This window comes from Mirounga leonina, unplaced genomic scaffold, assembly GCF_011800145.1.
Source record: "Mirounga leonina isolate KUSES-001 unplaced genomic scaffold, KU_Mleo_1.0 Mir_99, whole genome shotgun sequence".
In the NCBI taxonomy this organism is placed as follows: domain Eukaryota; kingdom Metazoa; phylum Chordata; class Mammalia; order Carnivora; family Phocidae; genus Mirounga; species Mirounga leonina.
This window is the reverse complement of record NW_023270971.1, coordinates 5,727,864-5,749,125: the sequence shown is the minus strand read 5'-3', so window position 1 is coordinate 5,749,125 and position 21,262 is coordinate 5,727,864. Positions and strand designations below refer to the sequence as shown.

At 42.9% G+C, this 21,262-nt stretch overlaps 2 protein-coding genes across 4 annotated transcripts in view; one reads left to right on the top strand and one right to left on the bottom strand.

The window, feature by feature from the left end:
• LOC118006801 (HMG domain-containing protein 3) overlaps nt 1-13,851 on the bottom strand; it is a 44,398-nt gene extending 30,547 nt beyond the window's left edge. Inside the window, exons 1-5 of one of the 3 annotated variants that reach the window (XM_034999583.1) lie at nt 13,385-13,851; nt 10,712-10,850; nt 9,432-9,606; nt 5,922-6,419; nt 4,751-4,849 (exon numbers count right to left, since the gene is read on the bottom strand). In XM_034999583.1, coding sequence (XP_034855474.1) covers nt 4,751-4,849; nt 5,922-6,419; nt 9,432-9,606; nt 10,712-10,848 — 909 coding nt within the window. In that variant the 5' untranslated portion in view covers nt 10,849-10,850; nt 13,385-13,851. The remainder of the gene's footprint in view (nt 1-4,750; nt 4,850-5,921; nt 6,420-9,431; nt 9,607-10,711; nt 10,851-13,384) is intronic. The other 2 variants (XM_034999582.1, XM_034999584.1) reach the window with 2 other exon arrangements.
• Nucleotides 13,852-13,988: 137 nt separating this feature from the next.
• LOC118006803 (tigger transposable element-derived protein 6) lies at nt 13,989-20,860 on the top strand. Its single transcript, XM_034999586.1, has 2 exons — nt 13,989-14,089; nt 17,191-20,860. The coding sequence occupies exon 2, from the start codon at nt 17,274-17,276 to the stop codon at nt 18,846-18,848; it is 1,575 nt and encodes a 524-aa protein (XP_034855477.1). The 5' UTR covers nt 13,989-14,089; nt 17,191-17,273; the 3' UTR covers nt 18,849-20,860.
• Nucleotides 20,861-21,262: the final 402 nt, after the last annotated feature.

Here is a 21,262-nt window from a genome sequence, read left to right as displayed (position 1 = left end):
TACAAGGGGTTATTACATTTCAACTGCAAATAGAAATTAGCCATGCCCCATTTCTTGATTAATGCTGAAAAGAAAACATTTCCCTGTCAGATTTGTTCTGTCACTTATGGGTGTTTACTCAGATATTAATCCCACCTTCCTGAGACTGGCCGAAAAGCAAAAAGCTCAAGCTGCCACTAGGTTACCACTACCAGAACGCCTAGGGAAAAGGTGATTGTAATAGTGGTAGCAAGTCAGGGATGAGGGTGAGTGGTGTGGCACCCGGGAAAGAGACTGACCCGGCTTTGAGTTCCATACTCTACCACTAACACAGTGGATGACCTGGAGGTAAAGTCATTTTAGCTCTTAGGCCCTGGGTTTCCTCCTCTGTAAAATCACCTGCCCTTCCTATATCCTAAAGAGCAAATGAGGTAAGAAATAAGGAAATACGTTGCTTAGTAACTTGTAAAAGATTCTACAGGTTTGTGAGAAACTATTATTACTGGGCTATAAAACATCTCTCATCTTTGCTCAGACTGTGGCTCCACATGGAATATTCATTCTGAACACCACCAGAAAGCAGAATAAAAATTTAAGTCAGGTCAGTTCTATAAATAAATTACCATGAACTTGGAAAGACTCCTAAATAGCAGCTTATAGAAATAATTTTAGGAAAAAAATGCTAGTGTTCAAGGCTGATGTTTCATTCTTCAGTATTATTTATAAAGGCTTTCTGGAAGAGTCTGGCTGACACTTATTAAGTCATAAAAGAGTAATTTCCAGGAGAGCAAAGGCTCAGGAGAAACCTGTAATTTCTCCATGAATTGGGATGCAATGGCTGTTCCTTCTGAAGATATGATAAATTTCTCATCTAAAAATAGACTGTTTATCCATAGGTTTTAGAAGATAGACTGTGGTAAGTTAAAGACATACACTATTAATCCTCAAGAAACCACCAAATAGCTAAAACACAGTTAATAGCTAATAAGCCAATAAGAGAGATAAAATGAATTCATAAGAAATATTCAATTCAACAGAAAGCAAAATAACACAGGACAAAAAGAAAACAAAGAGTAAAATGACAGATCTAAACCTAACTACACATTTATACGTTAAATGTATACGGCCTAAATACCACAATTAAAAATAGAGATTGTCACATAGGTCTTGCTCTTAGATCCAAACTATATACCACCTACAAAAAAAGTACCTTAAATATAAAGATAAATAGGTTAAAAGTAAAATGCTGGGAAAAAATATAACTTCCTAATAATAATAATCAAAAGAAAGCTCATTATCAAAGTAAATTTCATAGCAGACAATACTGCCAGAGATAAAGAAGGTCATTTCATAACGATAAAGGGGCCAATTCATCAAGAAGACATAACAATCCTGGGATGCCTGGGTGGCTCAAATGGTTAAGCGTCTGCCTTCAGCTCAGGTCATGATCTCAGGGTCCTGCGTGCTGGGCTCCCTGCCCAACGGGAATCTGCTTCTCCCTCTTCCTCTGCCCCTGCCCCTACTCTCAAATAAATAAAATCTTTAAAAAAAAAAAAAAAGAAGAAGATATAATCATCTTAAATGTTTAAATACTTAATAACAGAGTCAAAACACATGACACAAAAACTAATAACAGAGAATACAAATACTATTTATAGTGACAGGTAATGCCTTCTCTCAATAACTGACAGAACAAGCAGACAGAAAATCAGTCAGGATATAAAATAGCTGACCACTATCAATCAACCTGACCTAACCTGACACACATAGAACACTCTAACTCAACAGAAGACACATTCTTTTCAGGTGCACACAGAACATTTACCAAGACAAATCATATTTTGGGCCATAAAATAAGTTTTAATAAATTTAAGAGGATTCAAGTCTTATAAACTACAAAGTTCTGACTATAACGGAATTAAATCAGAAATCAATAAAAGGAAGATATCTGGAAAATCCCAAATATTTGGAAAGCAAATAATGTACTTTTAAGTAACTTACGGGTCAAAGAATAAATCAGAAAGTATTCTGAACAAAATAAAAATAAAAACATACCATATCAAAATTTGTGGGATGCCACCAAAGTAGTCCTTTTTTTTTTAAAGATTTTATTTTATTTATTTGAGAGAGTGAGAGAGAGAGTACAAGAGGGGGTAGGGTCAGAGGGAGAAGCAGACTCCGCGCCGTGTGCAGAGAGCCCGATGCGGGACTCGATCCCGGTACTCCGGGATTATGACCTGAGCTGAAGGCAGTCGTTTAACCAACTGAGCCACCCAGGCACCCCCCAAAGTAGTCCTTAGAGGGAAATTTATAGCACTAAGCAGCTGTATTAGGAAAGAAAGGTCTCAGATCAATGACTCAGCTTCTATCTTAATCTTAAGAAACTAGAAAAGAATAAATTAAGCCCAAAGTAAGCAGAAGAAAGATAAAGATCTGGGCTAGTATCAGTGAAATACAACACAGAAAAACAATAGAGAAAATCAATGAAACCAAAACCTGGTTCTTCAAAGGTCAATACAATTGATAACCTCTAGCCAGGCTTGTCAGGAAAAACAGAAAGGACACCCAAATTACCACTATCAGTGATGAGACAGGTAAAATCACTAAAGTCTACAGATATTAAAGAATAGGCATGCCTCAGAATTTTAAACACAGAATTACCATATGATCCAGCAATTCCACTCAGGTATATCCCCCCAAAAAACTGAAATCAGGGGCTCAAACAGACATGTATCTACTAAAGTTCATAGCAGCAATATTCACAACAGCCCAAAGGTGAAAACAAACTAAATGTCCACCAATGTCTATGAATGGATAAACAAAATGTAGGCTATACACACAATGGATTATTATTCAGCCATAAAAAGGAATGAAATTCTGATACATGGTACAAGATAGCTGAACCCTGAAACCTGCTAAGTGAAAAAAATGAGATCATAAGGACAATATTTGCATGATTCCATTTTATGAGGTACCTAAAATATGCAAATTCAGAGATGGAAAATAAAACAGAGGTTACCAGGGGCTGGGGGAGGGAAGAATGGAGTTATTGTTTAATGGGCACAAGGTTTCTGTCTGGGATGATGAAAACTTCTGGAAATAGGTACTGGCAATGACTCCACAACACTGAATATACTTAACGACCCTGAATTGTACACTTAATAATGGTTAAAATGGTAAATTTTATGTTATGCATATTTTACCAGTTTTTTAAAAAAAGAGTAAGGGAATGTTCTGAACAATTTTACGTCAATAAATTTGACAACTTAGATGAGATGGACAAATTCCCTGAAAGACAAACTACTACCAAAGCTCACTCAAAAATAACCTAAATCTAAATAATCTAAAATTATTTTAAAATAATCTAAATAGTCCTATACATATTTTAAAAATTGTGGACTTGCAATTAAAAATCATCCCACAAAGAAATCTCCAGGCCCAGACTGACCTCACTGGCAATTACCAAACATTTAAGGAAGAAATTAATACCAATACCACACAAACTCTTCCTGGAAGATGAAGAAGAAAAAGTATTTCCTAACTCTATTAGATAAACATTACCCTGATACTAAAACCAAACACTATACAAGAAAATTAGAGACCTCATGAATATAGACACAAAATTCCTGAGCAAAGTTTCAGCAAATCAAATCCAACAATATACTAGAAAGATAATACATGATTGCCAAGTGGGGTTTATTCCAACAATGCAGGATTGGTTTAACATTTGAAAACAATGAAATTAACCACATTAACAAACTGGAAAATTCCTACAACCATCTCAACAGACCTAGGAAAAACACTTGACAAAATCCAACATCCATTCCTGATAAAAGCTCCCAGCAAATTAGGAATATAAGAGAACTTCCTAAACTTAAAGAGGGCACCTACAAAAAACCTATAGCTAATATTACACCTAATGGTGAAAGACTGAGGGCTTTCCTCCTAAGATGAGGAACAAAACAAAGATATCTGCTCTCACCATTTCTAGTCAATATTATACTGGAGGTCCCAGACAGTGTATTAAGAAATAAGGAATCCAAATCAGAAAGGAAGAAATAAAACTACCTTTATTCACAGACAACACAGTCATCTATGTAGAAAATGCAAGAGAAACTACAAAAAGGCTACCAGAATACATGAGTTTAACAAAGTTGCAGAATATAAGTTTAATATGCAAAAAAATCAACTATGTTATATTACTAGTGAACAATCAGGTATTGAAAAAAGTTTTGAACTACCATTTACATTAGCATAAAAAAAAAAACCCATGAACTATTTAAGGATAAATCTCAGCCCAGATACTGCAGTATGTGATGGAAAAACCATTAACTGATAATCAAAAGACCAGGGTCCTGGTTCTGGCTTGTTTCGCAGCCCAGTGGCTCTGAATCATACAGAGAACAAGTCCTTTCTCTTCTCTAGGCTTTTTCTGTAATATGTACAAATAATAAAATTGAATCAAATCAATGGCCCTCAATTTTTCTAAATCATGTATGCTTCTGAAAATTTGATTAGAGGCACTGAACCTATCCCAGGTAAATGCTCTTAAAGAGAAAAGTTTTATGTACCTTGAGGAGTTTAAGGATCCTGCAGAGCTCCATTCAAAGACCCTCCCCCTACACCCCTATCCCCAGTAAAGAATACCTGGAGAGCAGATAATTTGAGACCTTGGACAGTCCTACTGTCTTAACATTATTAAGACTTAGAAAACTACCTGGAAGAGAATTCTTACGGAGCCCTGATCTCCATTAACTCCCCACACACTGACCAGTTTGATGGAGGTGGGGTTCTCCACAACTGAGTAGGCAGGAAGAGGCAACATGATGAACTGCGTGGCTGGCACAGAGGAGCTACTCTCATTGGAATCCTGTGGGCACATGGAGAGAAGGACAGTTTTACTGAGATGGAATGAATAGCCAGGGCCACCCACAACACTAAAGACAATCAACTCCAATAACCACAGCAGTGTGCTTATCCAAAAAAATGGATCTACAATTATCTCAAAACTTTAAAACAAAAAAAGATACAGAAAACTTTTACCACAGAGAACGTGCTATCCTCATTTTACAGATGAGAAAACGGAGGTCCCAGGAGACTTAGGACTCTGAAGATCAGATAAGCGGTGAGTGAAAGAACCCAACCATTCTGACCCTGTCAAGTGTTTTTAACATCCTATTGATCTGCCTAAACCAGGCAGGTGGCATGCTTCATTATCATAAACAGCCCTGAGGCAACAAACAAAAAAATGGATTTAGGCCCACCATAGAGTCCTTTGCAAGGGGCTACCTGCTCTCATACAACCAGACCATCCTACATTCCTCTTGGCCTGAGCAGAACTCCTACTCTGAGGATGCCACACTACCCAGAGTAATAGAGGGCATGGTGGTGGCTCCCCCGCTTCCAGGGGGACCAGGCTGTGGGATCACTGAGCTGCTCTTCCCGTCAACTGGGCATGGCTGGACTTATACCACTGGAGAGACTTCTCTCTTACTTCTAAGTCCTATCAAGCTGGCCTTGAAGACAGCTTCCTTTTTCCTACCCACTCTGCGCCCAGGAAGACCACTTGAAAATTCTCCTAAACAGTTCAAGGTGCCATTGTGTTTGCTGAAACAATCTTCAGGGAACATAAAATCCTAACAGCTTGAGCGATTCCGGCTTTGATTCATGGATAGCCCGTATCATTTAAATGCTATTAATGTATCTCATGTACTCTCTCATGTGAAGAAAGTCCTGGCTATGCTGGGCAAGAGGAGTTGATAAGAGTGCCTAAGAAACTGAGGAGAACTTTAAAGTAAGCAAGCCCAAGGGAAAAAGGTTCAAGAGAACTGCAGTCCTACTAGAAGTCCACACCAGTACTCTTAATTCCACTGCATGGTGCTAGCTGCCTTTGTAGTAACTCCAGATAAAGCAACAGAGACGTAAGTACCAAAGTCACTCACCCTCATGACAGTTACCACTGACATGCTCTCCCCAACCTGGGGGTGGGGCACGGCCAGGCTTCCAGCAGGGAGGTCTGGTGAGCCGTTCACTAAGGTCTCTTCAATTACCAGGCTTGTCTGGTATGGTTGGTGGCTCTCCCCTACCTCCAGGGAAGCCTCCTCCAGGAGCACATCCTGGCTGAGGATCTCTGAGGTGGCGATCTCTTGTACGGCACCCGGCTGGGCAAGGGCTCCCACCTCCTCAGCTAGGGCCTCCACAGCCAGGCACTGCTCTGCCACGCCTGCATGGCTGGGCACTGCCTCCGGGGCAGTGCTGGACACAAGCGATGGTCCTTTAGGAGACATCTGGTTCTGGGCCACACAAAGCTCTAGCTGAGGGCAGTTGCGGTCCTCCTGCAGGCTGCTCTTGGGGATGATGATGTAATCTGAGCGGGGGAGGATCTTGCGGAAACCTGGGATGTCCGGAACCACAGCAGTCAGTGCAGAGAGCTTGGAGTTCTGAGGACCGGGAAGCCGGGGAAGGGGAGACAAGCAGAGATAAATGGTGTGAGACCACATGCACATTTGTTATTTTTTTCGTTTTTTGGATTGTTTTCTGCAAAAGGGACCATAAAGACTCCTCTCTTGACCTAAGACTTCGAGAGGGTCAGCCTCTGTCAAGGGCAATGTCGTCCTCCTCTGAATCACACTTTAGCCCATGTAGCTTACTTGCTCAATCACACAGGAAATAGGTAACAGGGATCAGACTCTGGAAAGGGCACTTATCTTGGCATTTGAAACTGTGAGCTGAAATCCCAGATCTGCAGTCCTGAGCAAATACTTCCCAATTTTTAGGTCTTGCTGCCCTATCCGAATTTAGCTATTTGTGAGTTCCTTTCCAGCTCTGATACATTGGATTGCAAAGTAGCAGAAGATTTAAAAACTAGAATGTATAATGTTCAGTAAAACCCCAAAAAGCACAAAATACAAGTCAACAAGCCAAAATGGAACTCAAGGCAGCAAGCAAGGACTCTGGTAACACTGGTTTCTCCTAGACTTACAAAACAGAGGATGAACCGATCACTTCATGAGAGAAAGTATGCATGGATGGGAATATCTGACAAGAACCTGACTATACTGGGGGCAGCAGTGGGGGGATATAAATATTAACACTGACTGGGAACTTAACGTTCAGAAAATACTTTCCTGACCTTAACATTAACAACACTATTAGGTTGGGTATTATTATTGTTCCTACTGAAGCTCAGGGAGGTAAACTTCCCCCAAACATAAAACTAGTAAGTAGTAAAGACTCCAAGCCAGGTCTTCCAAGGAGCAACGAAACCAGGTACTAGAAGCAAAACCGTTCATGGCCAAGAAAAAGGTACTTTTGTTTTACTTTTTCAAATTAAACTGCAAGTTACCTAATAAGAAAAACAGAAAAGTTCAAAGTCAACAGTTAAGTGAGAACTGAAATTAAATGGAAATAATTTCAGATGCATCTTTTAAAAGGAACACTAAGTCCATTACAAAAGGATCCTTAAGTACATCAAAAGCAAGAAGTCAATGAGACTACTTAAGGTACACAGGAAGCACTCAGAGATGAAAGTTGAAAGAAGCACTCAGACGAAACATAAAAGCAGGTCAAATCTTTTCTGGAGCCTTTACTGGAGAGATAATGGAGAAATGACATTCTCAAGTCACCCTTTGAAGCAGACAGGTTAGAACAAGATTAAATGTAGTAAATGCATAGAATGATCTGGACTTAATCAACAAATCCAGGCATCTAGACACCAGGGAGAGCTAGATGACACTGGAACCACGGGCCTTGCCACTTAGCAAGAGACTGGAAGGGCTGCCGAGAAGCCAGAATGCCACAAGGTCTCTGACAGGCTCCCAAAGTATGAAGGCAGGAGGGTCTTGCTTTCATACCAGGCAATCTCGGAGAGGTCTAACACAGCACCCAAAGCCTTACTCAGTCTTGGCACATTCAGATGCTCATTAAATACCACCTTTTCTTATTATATGGTCACTAGACACTTAACCTACTAAAGAGTGATATTTACTGACCAAGGCAGTATGTGCCAATGACTCAGCTGGATGCTTTATATTATCTAATTTAAACACTATGAGTAGATACTATTATTCCCCGCTTTATGAACGAGGAAACCAAGACTCAAAGGTTAAGTGATTCTTCCAAGGTCACAGCTAGTTAATATCAGAGCTAATCCATTCATGTTCTTGATAGTAATAGTAGAGATGATGGTAGATATAAAGTCCCACATGGATAAGAAAAAAATCATTGAGGATGATTTATTTAAAAAATGTTTTGGGACGCCTGGGTGGCTCAGTCAGTTAAGCGTCTGCCTTCGGCTCAGGTCATGATCCCAGGGTCCTGGGATCGAGTCCTGTATCGGGCTCCTTGCTCAGCAGGGAGCCTGCTTCTCCCTCTGCCTGCCGCTCCCCCTGCTTGTGCGTGGCTATCTCTCTCTGACAAATAAATAACCTTTGAAAAAAATTAAAAAATAAAAAAAATTTAAAAAGGAGGGGGTACAGACTGGTATCTCCAAGACTTTAGATAACACAAAACTCTTCCGGAAAGAGGAATGCCAAGCCAATAAGGGCAAAATAATCTAAATGGCAGTGGCAGATGGCCTCCACTAAGGAAAACACAACCTCTTCTGCTGTAACATAGCTGTTGTATGCCTAAAGAACCTTTGCTCTACATTATCAAAGAAGAAATCAGAGACAATGTTTCAATTGAAAAAAGGAGTTAAGGTTAACCTTGCAATAACAAGGTTATTTTTCCTGCAGGAATTTCAGTTTAACAAAAAACTAGGAGTATTAACAGGTGTCAGTGTTCTGTTATTGTGAACTAGAAATACAAAATGGCTGACAGACACAAACTAGAACACGTCCTTATGCATTCTTTAATTCAAGCCTGTCTCCTCCATCATGTTCTGCTTCTGGCATAGTGCACAACCACCAGTGTTAACAGAAGAATGTGACACATACAAGGCAGCTGTATCTACTTCCAAACTCACCAGCCCAATTGCTGATTATGTTATAACTGACAGCAATCAGTATAACACGTATTCATTACCTTCCATTAGTAAGGTGAAAACTGATGGGGTGCAGGAGAAATGCCTTACAAACTACTACATTAAGAATGATAAAACTGGGGCGCCTGGGTGGCTCAGTCAGTTAAGCGACTGCCTTCGGCTCAGGTCATGATCCTGGAGTCCCTGGATTGAGTCCCGCATCGGGCTCCCTGCTCGGCAGGGGGTCTGCTTCTCCCTCTGACCCTCCCCCCTCTCATGTACTCCCTCTCTCTCAAATAAAAATAAATAAAATCTTAAAAAAAAAAAAAAAAACCCAGCAGGCTGGATTCTATAAAAAAAAAGAATGATAAAACTGACTCAACTCAAAGTTTTCCTAAGAAAAGAAAACAGGAGAACAGGGTGTGGGGTCTTCCCAAGGCCTTCACCACTGACGCAATGGAGAAATTAGTTGGGGAAAAAAATTACTTACAGGATCCAAACCTTCTTTCTCTAATTTGGCTTTCTCCAGGTAGTAACTCCTCTCGGCCACGCTGAGGAGCCTCCAACTTTCACTAATCTTCTTATTGATCTCAGACTGAGGGAGGTGGGGGAGTTCCTGCTGCACTTTCAAGTAGATGTCGTAATAGTATAGAAGGTAAGCCGACCTACAGGAAGCAATGACTTCTTAAGGTTTTCCCTCATTCAACCAGTAAATAGTACAGTGTCAGGGTTTGAGAGTAAAGAGGCAAAAACCGAGCTTTTGATTTCAAAGCATTTATCTAAATAGGAACTGAAGCAAACAAACATTTAAATAACAGCCCCAGGGCACCTGGGTGGCTCAATCGGTTAAGCATCTGCATGATCTTCGGTCCCAGACCGTCCCAGGATGATCGAATCCCTCATCGGGCTGAACTCCCTGTTCAGCAGGGAGTCTGCTTCTCCCTCTACCCTCCCCCGTTTGTGATCGCTCTCTCGCACACTCTAATAAAATCTTTAAAACATAAATACATATATACATAAATAACAGCCCCAGATGATGTACAGGTTTCTCCCTCCAGAAACCTGGAAGCAAAAGCTTGTCTGACTTACTTTTCCATGGACCATTTTTTCTATAAGAAGGATTGGCTCTATAGGCAAATATGAGCAAAGATCTATAGGTGCACTGTCATCCCACTCTCAGGGAAAGGTTACTTAGGGGGCTAATCACAGTCTGGTTATCACCCACATGCTTTACTCCTCCACACAGCCTCTGGTCATCTCATTGGCCAACAGCACCTCCCCAGAGCTGAGAAAGGGAAGTAAATTAACTACCAAAGTAACCCAAAAGTGGTAACCTCAACAAGAAGTTTTGGAGTGTTCAGTTAAGAGGGAGATTAGAGCTATAACATGGATAATCTTTATAGATATCATTGGTACTATTATAATTCTATCTTTTTATTAATTCCCTATTTTAAGTGCTTAAATATCGATAACGTTAATAATAAATAACATACTTCATTTGTACATAGCTTCCACCATTTGTATGGTACAATCTCATATGACAGCCTGAAAACATGATCAAGATCCAGCCAGGAATGGCAACTGCTAGTATCAACCTACCACTTCCTATTCCCCATCTCCCTCTCCCCACAACACCACTGCCCATCCAGAGACTTCAACAATAGACACGACACTCTCAATGAATCTGGACGCAGCCTAAAATCTTCCTCAACACAGTTTCCCAAGCAGTTTGTGTTTCTAAATGCCAGCTACCGAAAGGTGTTAGCTAACCTGGGTTTCTTGGCCTTCTCTCCATGTATTTTATACTTTTTCTTCTTCTTGGGTGGCCCAGGGGAGGTATAACAGTAGGCTTCCTCAATTTCCTCCATCACGACAGTTACCTCAGTACCATCATATGATGCATCCATGGCTAGAGGAAAGTCAAACACAAACAGGTTTCAAGAATCTATCCTAAAGAGGACGGCAGCCACTTGATCCAATGATCCCCTATCTCTGCCAGGGCCTCAAGGTTCAGTCATTTCCCAAACTCAGCAGATCCTAAGCAGCACTGGGGGTACTTAATAAATATACAGATCCCAGGGTTCCACCTCAGCTCTTCTGAATCAGAATCTCCAGAGGGTATGGAAATCTGTATGCTTAACAAGTGCCCCAGGTGATTCCTCTGACCCAGGATCACTAGCTTTGACAACTCATTTGCTTATATACACTCCTGGGATATAATAATTCTTCAACTCAAAAGATCAGCCCCACATTACAACAATTCCATATGGTAAAAAGTGAAAAGAATATTTGGCCAGTAGTCATAAGTTCTGGACCTTCTCTCATGTTTCAGTACCTTAAGCGAACTGCTTCATTGATTCATTCAGTTATTCATTCAGACACACAGTAAATGCCTGTATGTAAGAGATTTTTTTACACCCTGCTAGCTTCTGTGACTTTGAGCAGGTCCTTTAGCTATTTCAGGTTCAAATTTTTTCACATATGAAAAGATAGATGTCTCACCCACCTTACTACAGATTTATAGTGATAAGGCCCAAAGAATACCACAGATACAACTCTATTTGAGAATAGTCAAGTGCTATGCAAAGGAAACGGTTTATTAGTAAAGATTAAAGATCTACAGCTGAAATGCTTAATGATCAGCCTAACCACAACCACCACAACCAAACAGGGACTTGAAAGATTTTTTTCATTCAAAAATCAACTTTTTTTTATACTACACTGCTCCCCATTTCCCCAGCACTGTTCAATGAACTTTCTGCAATGATGGAAACGTTCTATATGTGCACTCTCCAATATGGCTATTAAGCGCCTGAAATATGGCTAGTGTGATTGAGGAACCGAATTTTGTTTTGTTTAATTGTAATTAATTTAAATTAGCCACATATGGCTAGTGGCTATGGTATTGGACAGCTTAGGTCTGAACAGTAATCTGACAGACCAACATTAACTCCCTGGCCTAAAAAAACAGAAAATCTATTAACAGCTTTTCCTAGGAAAAGGAAGGCATAAAAAAACCTGAATGACTAGTTCAAGAGGAGCGGCCACTATTTGTGACCACGTTCTTAGTTGGAGTTTTACCCAAAAGACCCAATCCTTGGAGGACGAAAGGTTTCCAGAAACCACTTCAATTTTATGAGACAGAAATGATATACTGTAGTTGCTCTTGAAAATTTGTCAGAAAAGAACTTAGGATTCTGGGAAGACAGATCTTTGTATTACAGACCCACTCACATCTCATTTAAACCTCACTCTACAACTGATGAGGTATCTGGTTAAGGTATAATGAGAAAAAGATCAAGTCAGGAGATCTGGCTCCAAGGCTCAACTCTAACCATGTGATCTCAGACAAGTCTATACTACATCCTGAATTTCAATTGTTCCTCACGTGAGATGAAAAGGCTGAAATCAGTAGCTCCTAAATTTGGGGGAGGCAAGAATACCTTTGAGAATGTTGTGAAAGCTAAAAACCCCTCCCCTAGAAAACGCAGACAAGCAATATGTCACCTATAATTTTAAGGATAGTCCCCAGTTAAAAACACTTTATTCCTAAGGTTTCTTGTTCTGTGTCATCTCTAATGATTTCCCTTCCCATTAAAACAAATAAACCCTGCATTCTGTCACAGCACAACCAAGAGAACATAACCCACAACTTGATTCGGTAATAGGCCAGCACCTTCACAGAATAAGGGTAGCTAGAATTAAAATCAAGACTATGTGGGTACTATGCTTTTTTTACCCTTAATAATTGACTTCTCAGTCCTTGAGAGTCTTGCAGAGAAGCAGTAACTGCAAGAAGAGGATCTGTAAAGAATGACATATAGGGTTTTAGCACCCAGAGCAAAACAATTTAGGAAGCAGAGCCATTACAACCACCTTGGGGTGGGGCAGGAAGAGACTACCCAGGGTTTCTGCTCGCTTGAATACCCCATTTTAAGCCTGGGTCCAAGATTATTTTCAGACCCTAGGCCTCAGTACAGCAATGCCAAAAAATGCAGAATAATATAAAGGTTAAAACCAAGGGCTTTTGTGGAAAGCAAAAGATCAGGACCAAGTTACACATTTTTATAGCACCCGCATAGAGCTCTATGACCTTGAGCACCCTACGTACTCTAAGCCTCAGTTTCCTCATCTGTAAAACAGGATTAAGGGCAGTACTTGAAATCTGAGCCACTTTCACTGTTCCATCAGATGCTCCTCAAAACCTCATGAGATGGCCTTTGACGGTTCGGCTAGGGGCCCCGGCTTGCCTTTGGGCTAGTTCATTCCCCTCTCTCGCTCTTAGATGTCCCAAACGTACCGAAGGCGGGAGTAGAAGACTAAGGCTTACTGGTCCTACTTTGTGGAAGGGACAACAGGGCTCAGAGAGCCCCAGCACTCGGCTCGAGGTCGCCCAGCATGTCCGCGGCACGGTGCAGCGAGGCGCTCGAGGGCGGGACTTACCCGGAGGAGCGCGCGAGCCGCGCGGCTCACATTCCCGGAGGCGCCCGGGCCGGGGGCTCGACGAGGGGGCTGGCCGGCGCACTCGCGCTCCCCGCTGTCGGCGAGAGGCGGCTCCAGTCGTGACAGCGGCAACAAGGAAGTGGAGGCGAGGGCTCGCGCGCGCATCCCGGGGGCTGGAGGAGCCCCGGCCCCGCGGCCCCGCCCGGCGACACACGGCGCGGAGTCGCGACAGCTCCTCTCGCTCCCCCTTTTCGGAGTCGCGATATAGGGTCGTGGAGGGCGGGTATGGGAGCACAGGTTCGCTCCGCAGGCTCTTCACCGACGCCTGCCGAGGGCCCCGGGGGTCAAGCCCCGGGGAGCCCGAAGAAGACAGCAGGGACGCGGTCGTCGCCGCAGCACCGGTTCGGCGGCGGCGGCAGCAGCACCAGCACACCTCAGATCGCCAGGGAGACCCTTCCCGGCGGCCCTCGCGGCGCACCGGAAGCGGCCGGCTGCGCGTGACTGCGTGCGTCCCTCTGCGCATGCGCAACAGTCCAGCCCTGGTCGAGGGGCGGGCTCATAGGAACAGCTTAGATGCTTAGAGGGGGCTGATAAGGCGGACGGACTGTTTCCGGCTAGAGGTTCCGGGAGGAGGAGGAAGCTGCGGCCGCCCGCGGTGGGACGCCCGGGCCGCTTAGCCCCGGGGCATTGCCGTAGGGCGCTCAGGTAACTGGGGCGGGGCTGTGCCGAGCGTGAGAGGTCGAGGCCCCGCCTGAACTCTCACAGCCACGTCGGGCCCTGGGGAGCCCCAGCACCACCCTCTCAGCACAGTGTTCAAGGCCTGACCCCAGCCCTGCCCAGTCTGTCCCCGCTTGTTCAGGATAGGGTTCTTCTTAGTGCCGGATCAAGCCGTTCTCCTCACCCAATGCGTCCTTCCCACCGTCCCCCACACAGTTATGGTAGTGAGTTCCTGGAGTGATTCAAACTGAGCTGAATGACCAAGTGGAGAGGCTCTGGAATCGGACAAGAATAGTATACTTTTTCCCGCCAGTGTCACAGATTGTTCCACATTTGTACAAGTCCTTGCACGACCCTCACTGTCTTGCAGATGTATTTCCAATCTGCATACTTTTCTCCATGTACCACTGTCACGAACCTCCTAGTCACCATTATCTCCTCCTGGACTGATGCCGTTTTTCCCACCTCCCCTCTTGTCGCTCTGCAATCTATTCTCCACACAACAGGCAGATTGATCTTTTTGCACTGTAACTGAATCAGTCACTCCCTGGCTTAAAACCTTCTAGTCTCTTTTCGTTCAGTTAGAATAAAATTCAAACTTAGCTTGACCTACAAGACTTTGGCTTGGTTCTTTTTCTTAAACTTTTTAAAAAATTTTTTAATTAACATATAATGTATTATCTGTTTCAGGGGTACAGGTCTGTGATTCATCAGTCTTACACAATTCACAGCGCTCACCATAGCACATACCCTCCCCAATGTCTATCACCCAGCCACCCCATCCCTCCCACCCCCCACCTCTCCAGCAACCCTCAGTTTGTTTCCTGAGATTAAAAGTCTCTTAAGGTTTGTCTCCCTCTATGGTTTTGTCTTGTTTCATTTTTCCCTCCCTTCCCCTATGATCCTCTGTCTTGTTTCTCACATTCCTCATATCGGTGAGATCATATGATACTTGTGTTTCTCTGATTGACCTATTTCGCTTAGCATAATACCCTCTAGATCCATCCACATCATTGCAAATGGCAAGATCAAGGGGGTATAGCTCAGTGGTAGAGCATTTGACTGCAAATGGCAAGATCTTTTTTTTTTTTTTTTTTTTTATGGCTTGGCTCTTCATTCTCTTTCCATGTCGCCTCTCCCAGAACAAGGTATATAGTACGCTATAGTGTTCAGAACACTGGCTTTGTGCTGAGTTCCCTGGATTTGATTCCAAGTCCTGCCATATTTAAGCTGTATTAAGCATGTAAAGTAACAAGTTTATGGAGTAGATCTTCAGTAATTGGTTTCCATCTCCTCGATTGGTTCCCATCTCACTACATGGCACAACCATCCATTGGATTGGTCAGTGCTCCCACCAGAAATCTGGGAGTTATCCTTAACTCCTCTTGCACCTGACATCCAGTCCATCAGCAAGATCTGCAAAAACATAGCCCCAAACTGACTACTTCTTACCATAGCCGCTATTACTCTAATCCAAGCCACCATTATCTCACATCTGGACTCCTGCAGCAGCCTCCTAACTAGTCTCCTGCTATTTCTCTGACACCCTTCAATGCCATTCTTCACATAGTAGTCATCTTTCTCCTCGATTAAAATCCTTCAGTAGCTTCCCTTTGCATTCAAATTAACATACCTCAACTGGCTATGGCCTTTTTTATCTACAGATTTAGGGCCACCTCTTAGGAAGTTGGATTTTACCCCTTAGGTTCTCCATTTTGCAACCAAAGGACTCTTTCTGAAGTGCAAATCTGATCACATATTTCAAATAAACAGACCTCTATGGCCTCTTTTTGTCCCAGGATCAAGCTAAAATCTCTACGATTTGGCTCTTGTTTTCTTCTCCAAAGATTTTTTTCCTGACCATGCCGTCATGTTTTCTATAGCATTTTATCGCCTTTACACATATTTCCTTCTGTTTCATGAACTTCTAGTTGTTTATACTTTAAGGCCCAACATCAATACTGTTTCCTCTTTGAAGTGCACTGCCCATCCATGTCCCACCCGGTTGATCATCCCCACTTCTATATTCTAGTTCGTAGTACTCTGTAACCTCTTTTATAGTTTTCATGCACTCTAGTGTTTGTCTTCCCTGCTTCCCCAATAGGCTTCTTTCCCCTCCCCCCCCACGATAGGTTTCTGAGTGGTGGGCACTATGCTCCATCCATCTCTGGATGGCTGGCATCGAGCACAGTGCTTAGCACATAGAGGATGGCAAGAATGGATAGATAAATGTGTGGATGTGGTAGTAGGAGTCAGCCCTTGCAAAGGGGCAGTCACAGCATAAGGTCACAGCAGCTTCTCCTCTCCTGTGAGGACTCTCATGATAAATGTCTTCTCAGGCAGTTACCAAAACTGCTACTGTCTGATCATGTTTATTTCCTTCACAGCCATATCACACTCTATAATTATCTTGTTTATCTGTTCTCTTTTTGTTTATCTTCCTCCACCATATTGTATATTTCATAAGGGCAGGGGCCTTGACGGTGTTCATCGCTGTATCCTTACCACTTGACACTTATAAACACTAAATGAATGTGAGGCTATTGTGGCTATCAGAAACGTATTCCCACAGTGAAAATCCTTCCAGGCCAAATGGTGATAGAGCTTTGAGATCTCACTTTGGTGGAATATCCAGGAGGAGTATGGAGTTGCAGAAATGGCACTAATTCTGAGCCAAGAAATCCGAGCTGTATGAACTTGGGTAGGCCCCTTCTCTGAGCCTCAGTTTCTGTTATAAAAAGAGCCGGATAATAATCCCTTGCATTTATACAGTGCACTGCTATTTGCAAACCTCTTTCACCATTTATTTTTTCAGTCTATTCCCACGGTAGACAGAACAGACATTATTTTTACAGAAGCTCGGAAAGTTTAAGTGAACTAGATTCTCTGTAAGATCTCTTCTTTTTCAAACACTCTATGAGTCTGTATAAGCAATCCCTACAAAAAGTCAGTAGCATGAATCCTATTTTCTCTTGACTTTGGCCTTATATTATCATTTCCTAGTAGAATTTTGAAAAATCTGACCCATCTTTTAGGGGGAATCCATTATCTCTGGTTCCTGACAGGTACTCCACATTTTGTCTCCTCAGTTTTCTACAATTGTGGCAAAACAAGCTGAGAGGAGGAACACACTCAGCCCCGGTAATTGTGGCCCAGCACTCATTCTGTGAATATGGCAAACAAGGGGAACAAGAAGCGTCGGCAGTTCTCCCTGGAGGAGAAAATGAAGGTGGTGGAAGCTGTAGACTCAGGAAAGAGGAAAGGTGATGTGGCAAAAGAATTTGGTATCACTCCTTCTACCTTGTCTACATTCTTAAAGGATCGTGCCAAATTTGAAGAGAAGGTACGGGAGGCATCTGTAGGACCCCAGCGGAAAAGGATGAGGAACGCTCTCTATGACGACATAGATAAGGCTGTTTTTGCTTGGTTTCAAGAAATCCATGCCAAAAACATTCTTGTGACTGGTTCTGTCATTCGGAAAAAAGCACTAAACTTGGCCAACATGCTTGGCTATGACAATTTTCAAGCAAGCGTGGGCTGGCTGAACAGATTTAGGGATCGCCACGGAATTGCTTTGAAAGCAGTCTGTAGAGAGGATAGTGACAGATTAATGAATGGTCTAGGAATAGATAAGGTTAACGAGTGGCATGCAGGGGAAATTATAAAACTGATTGCTGACTACAGCCCAGATGATATCTTTAATGCTGACGAGACAGGAGTGTTTTTCCAGTTGCTTCCCCAGCACACGCTTGCTGCTAAAGGGGACCATTGTAGAGGGGGCAAGAAAGCAAAGCAGCGGTTGACAGCACTCTTTTGTTGCAACGCTTCAGGGACTGAAAAAATGAGACCATTGATTGTTGGTAGGTCAGCCAACCCACACTGTCTCAAGAACGTCCATTCCCTCCCTTGTGATTACCGAGCCAACCAGGGGGCATGGATGACGCAGGAGCTGTTTAATGAGTGGCTGATGCAAGTAGATGCCAGGATGAAGCGGGCGGAACGCCGCATCCTCCTGCTGATCGACAACTGCTCCGCTCACAACATGCTGCCACGCTTGGAAAGGATCCAGGTGGGCTACCTGCCCTCTAACTGTACTGCCGTCCTGCAGCCACTGAATCTCGGCATAATTCGCGCCATGAAAGTGCTCTACCGAAGCCACCTCCTGAAACAGATCCTCCTCAAGCTCCACAGCAGTGAGGACCAAGAAAAAGTGGACATCAGGCAGGCCATCGACATGATTGCTGCAGCATGGTGGTCAGTCAAGCAGTCCACAGTGGTGAGATGCTGGCAGAAGGCAGGCATCATCCCTCTGGAACTGACAGATTCGGACACGGAAGTGGCAGCCAGCGACCCAGAGGCAGCCAGTGAAAAGTTGTGGCACTCTGTGGCGCTTGCCACCTGTGTCCCCAATGAAATAAATTTCCAGGACTTCGTCACCGCAGATGATGATCTCATCATCTCTCAGGAGCAGATAGACACAGAGGTCATCCAGGGCATGGAGGCTGGTGAAAATACAGATGAAGCTGGAAGCGAAGAGGAGGGGGAGGCATCTTTACCACAGCAGCCAAAAATCACCATCACAGAGGCCATCTCAAGTGTACAGAAACTTAGACAGTTCCTTTCCACTTGTGTAGGTGTTCCTGACGCTGTTTTTGGACAGCTAAATGGCATAGATGAATATTTAATGAGAAAAGTGACACAAACTCTTGTTGACTCCAAAATTACAGATTTCCTCCAAACAAAATAATGTAGGCATTAACTGCCTCTTTTAATTTAGAAAATGTAGTTTACAAGGACAAAGCTTGTTTGTTTTTTTTTAGATAGGATATTGAACTTAAGTTTTAAGCAATATTATAATGACAACATTCCAGTCCTCTGAAATAATCAGGAAACTTCCTTGAATGGAATTTGGAAATGAAATTTGACCAATATGTATGTTATCTTTTGATTAATCAAATAGTTTCCAAAGTTGTCTGCACCTTAGGCTCTCTTGAGGACCTTTAAATAAATTTCTAAAGCCCAGGCCTTATCCCAGACCAATTAAATCACAATCTATGGTGATGGGGCACAGGCATTAGTAGTTTGTGAAACTGCCCAGGTGATTCCAATGTGCAGGGAAGTTTGGGAATTACTGGATTGACCACAGGAAAATCAAGCACACTGTGGGTCTGGAGCCAACTTCTTCCCAATGAGTCTAGCTCAGTGGTTTCCAAATGTTGGCTCACTTCAGAATCACTTGGAAGGCTTGCTAAAACCCGGATAGCTGGGCTTCACCTCCAGTGTTTTGATTCAGTGGATCTTAGGTGGGGCCCCAAAATTTGCATTTCTAACAAGTTCCCAGGCCATGCTGATGCTAATGTGGTCCAGGATCCTTACTTTGAGAACCACTGGTCTAGCTGGAGTCTAGTACTTCTCTCTTCAGCCAGCCATCCGAATACTCCCACTCACTAGCAAAAAAGAAAAGGAAAAAAAAAAAACATTAGCAGTTCTTATTCCAGATCTGTTATCTCCTTTCTGCTGATTTGGTAACTCTAGAATCTTAGCTTTTCTCCTGAATGCTGCACCAGCTAGCCAAGTAGTGAGTAGAGGTACATCTGTCTGTGCCCAAAGAATTAACAGGAACCGCCTAGGATGTGAACGCAGCTTGTAATGCCTATTAGTCAGAGGGAGCTGGGGCACCGGGGAATACAAGGAGCATTATAAGAGGAGATATAATGCAACGTAGGAGGCCTTATATATCAGAGAATCCCGGGAGAGAACATACAGCCCAGTGTACCTCTCACTTTCCAGACAAGGTGGGAGGGAAGTTTGTGGGAGAGAGGACACGTGTGACAGGATTTGGATCGTTCCCGCTTTGGATTATTCCACCTGTGGATAATCCAGCCTGGACTTTGTGATTAAGATGAAGGCACACTGTTTGCCTTTGCTAAAATTACTTCACCTTTATTCCTTTATGTTTGTTTGGCAGAGACATCTGCTAGAGCGGAGTTGATTTTAAATTATCTAGAACTAAATAAATTTATAATCAGATTTATATTAAAGTTTTTCTCCTATAAAGAAGACATTTTTAATATCCTTCATAACCCTAGTATCTGTTCCTAATATGCGAGATAAGTGTCCGTTTCATTTTTAGAAGGTACATACAATACCTGTCAGTGTTGTAGTGTAGTTTTCCGCCCCCATACAGGTTAATTTTTTGGTTATTTCAGAAACCCATAGCAATTCAGTTGTTTTTCTTTCTGTACTCATTTAACTGAGACACATGTAAAACAGATTAATCACAGACTGCTTCCAAGTTGAACAAAACGACAGTCACAAAAAACAGCAGATATTTAAATGGATTTTTGAAATCTTATTTTGTATATTTTTCTTCTTAACAAACTAGTAGATTTTGAATTAAAAGTACTGTACATATTTTAAATCCTTAACACATAGGGGAGGAAAACTGTCTTCTGGCTAAGTCCTGTGGTTCTGCTCATTGTCAGCACATTTACTGCTGTCATTTTGTGTCAGGATTACTGACACAATTTTGAATTCCTTTGCTCACCTTTCTTCCCCTGAAGTCCATTTGGCACATAATGTTAGAGCTATTGAAATCATGCCATTTCCCCTGCCCTAGTGTCTGTGGTGGCTCCCAAATGCCTAAAAATATAAAAGACTGGATTATTCGGTTGAGTGTTAGCCCCCTCTAGAGTTGGTTCCAACCCACATTTGCAGCTTGCTTGCTCAGTACCATTGAGCGTGTGTGCTGCCCCTGCATAGGCCGTTTTCTTTTTTTTTTTTTTTAAAGATTTTATTTATTTGACAGAGAGAGATACAGCGAGAGAGGAACACAAACAGGGGGAGTGGGAGAGGGAGAAGCAGGCTTCCCGCTGAGCAGGGAGCCTGATGCGGGGCTCGATCCCAGGACCCTGGGATCATGACCTGAGCCGAAGGCAGATGCTTAACGACTGAGCCACCCAGGCGCCCCGATAGGCCGTTTTCTTTCACTCTGTACCCGAGGGCTGGCACGCCTTTACTTGAATGCCTCACCCTGCTCGCTACCGAGGTGGGCCCTGCACAGAAGGCCCTCCAGGAACTAACTGGAGTCCTCTTTTGCCAGCCTTGTTTGAAAGACTTCAGCACCTGCTCCACCCTTCTCTCAACTCCTTGGCACTTTTT

Excerpts from the sequence above, each read along its gene's own strand:
- LOC118006803 (XM_034999586.1), top strand. The coding sequence starts at position 17,274 with ATGGCAAACAAGGGGAACAAGAAGCGTCGGCAGTTCTCCCTGGAGGAG.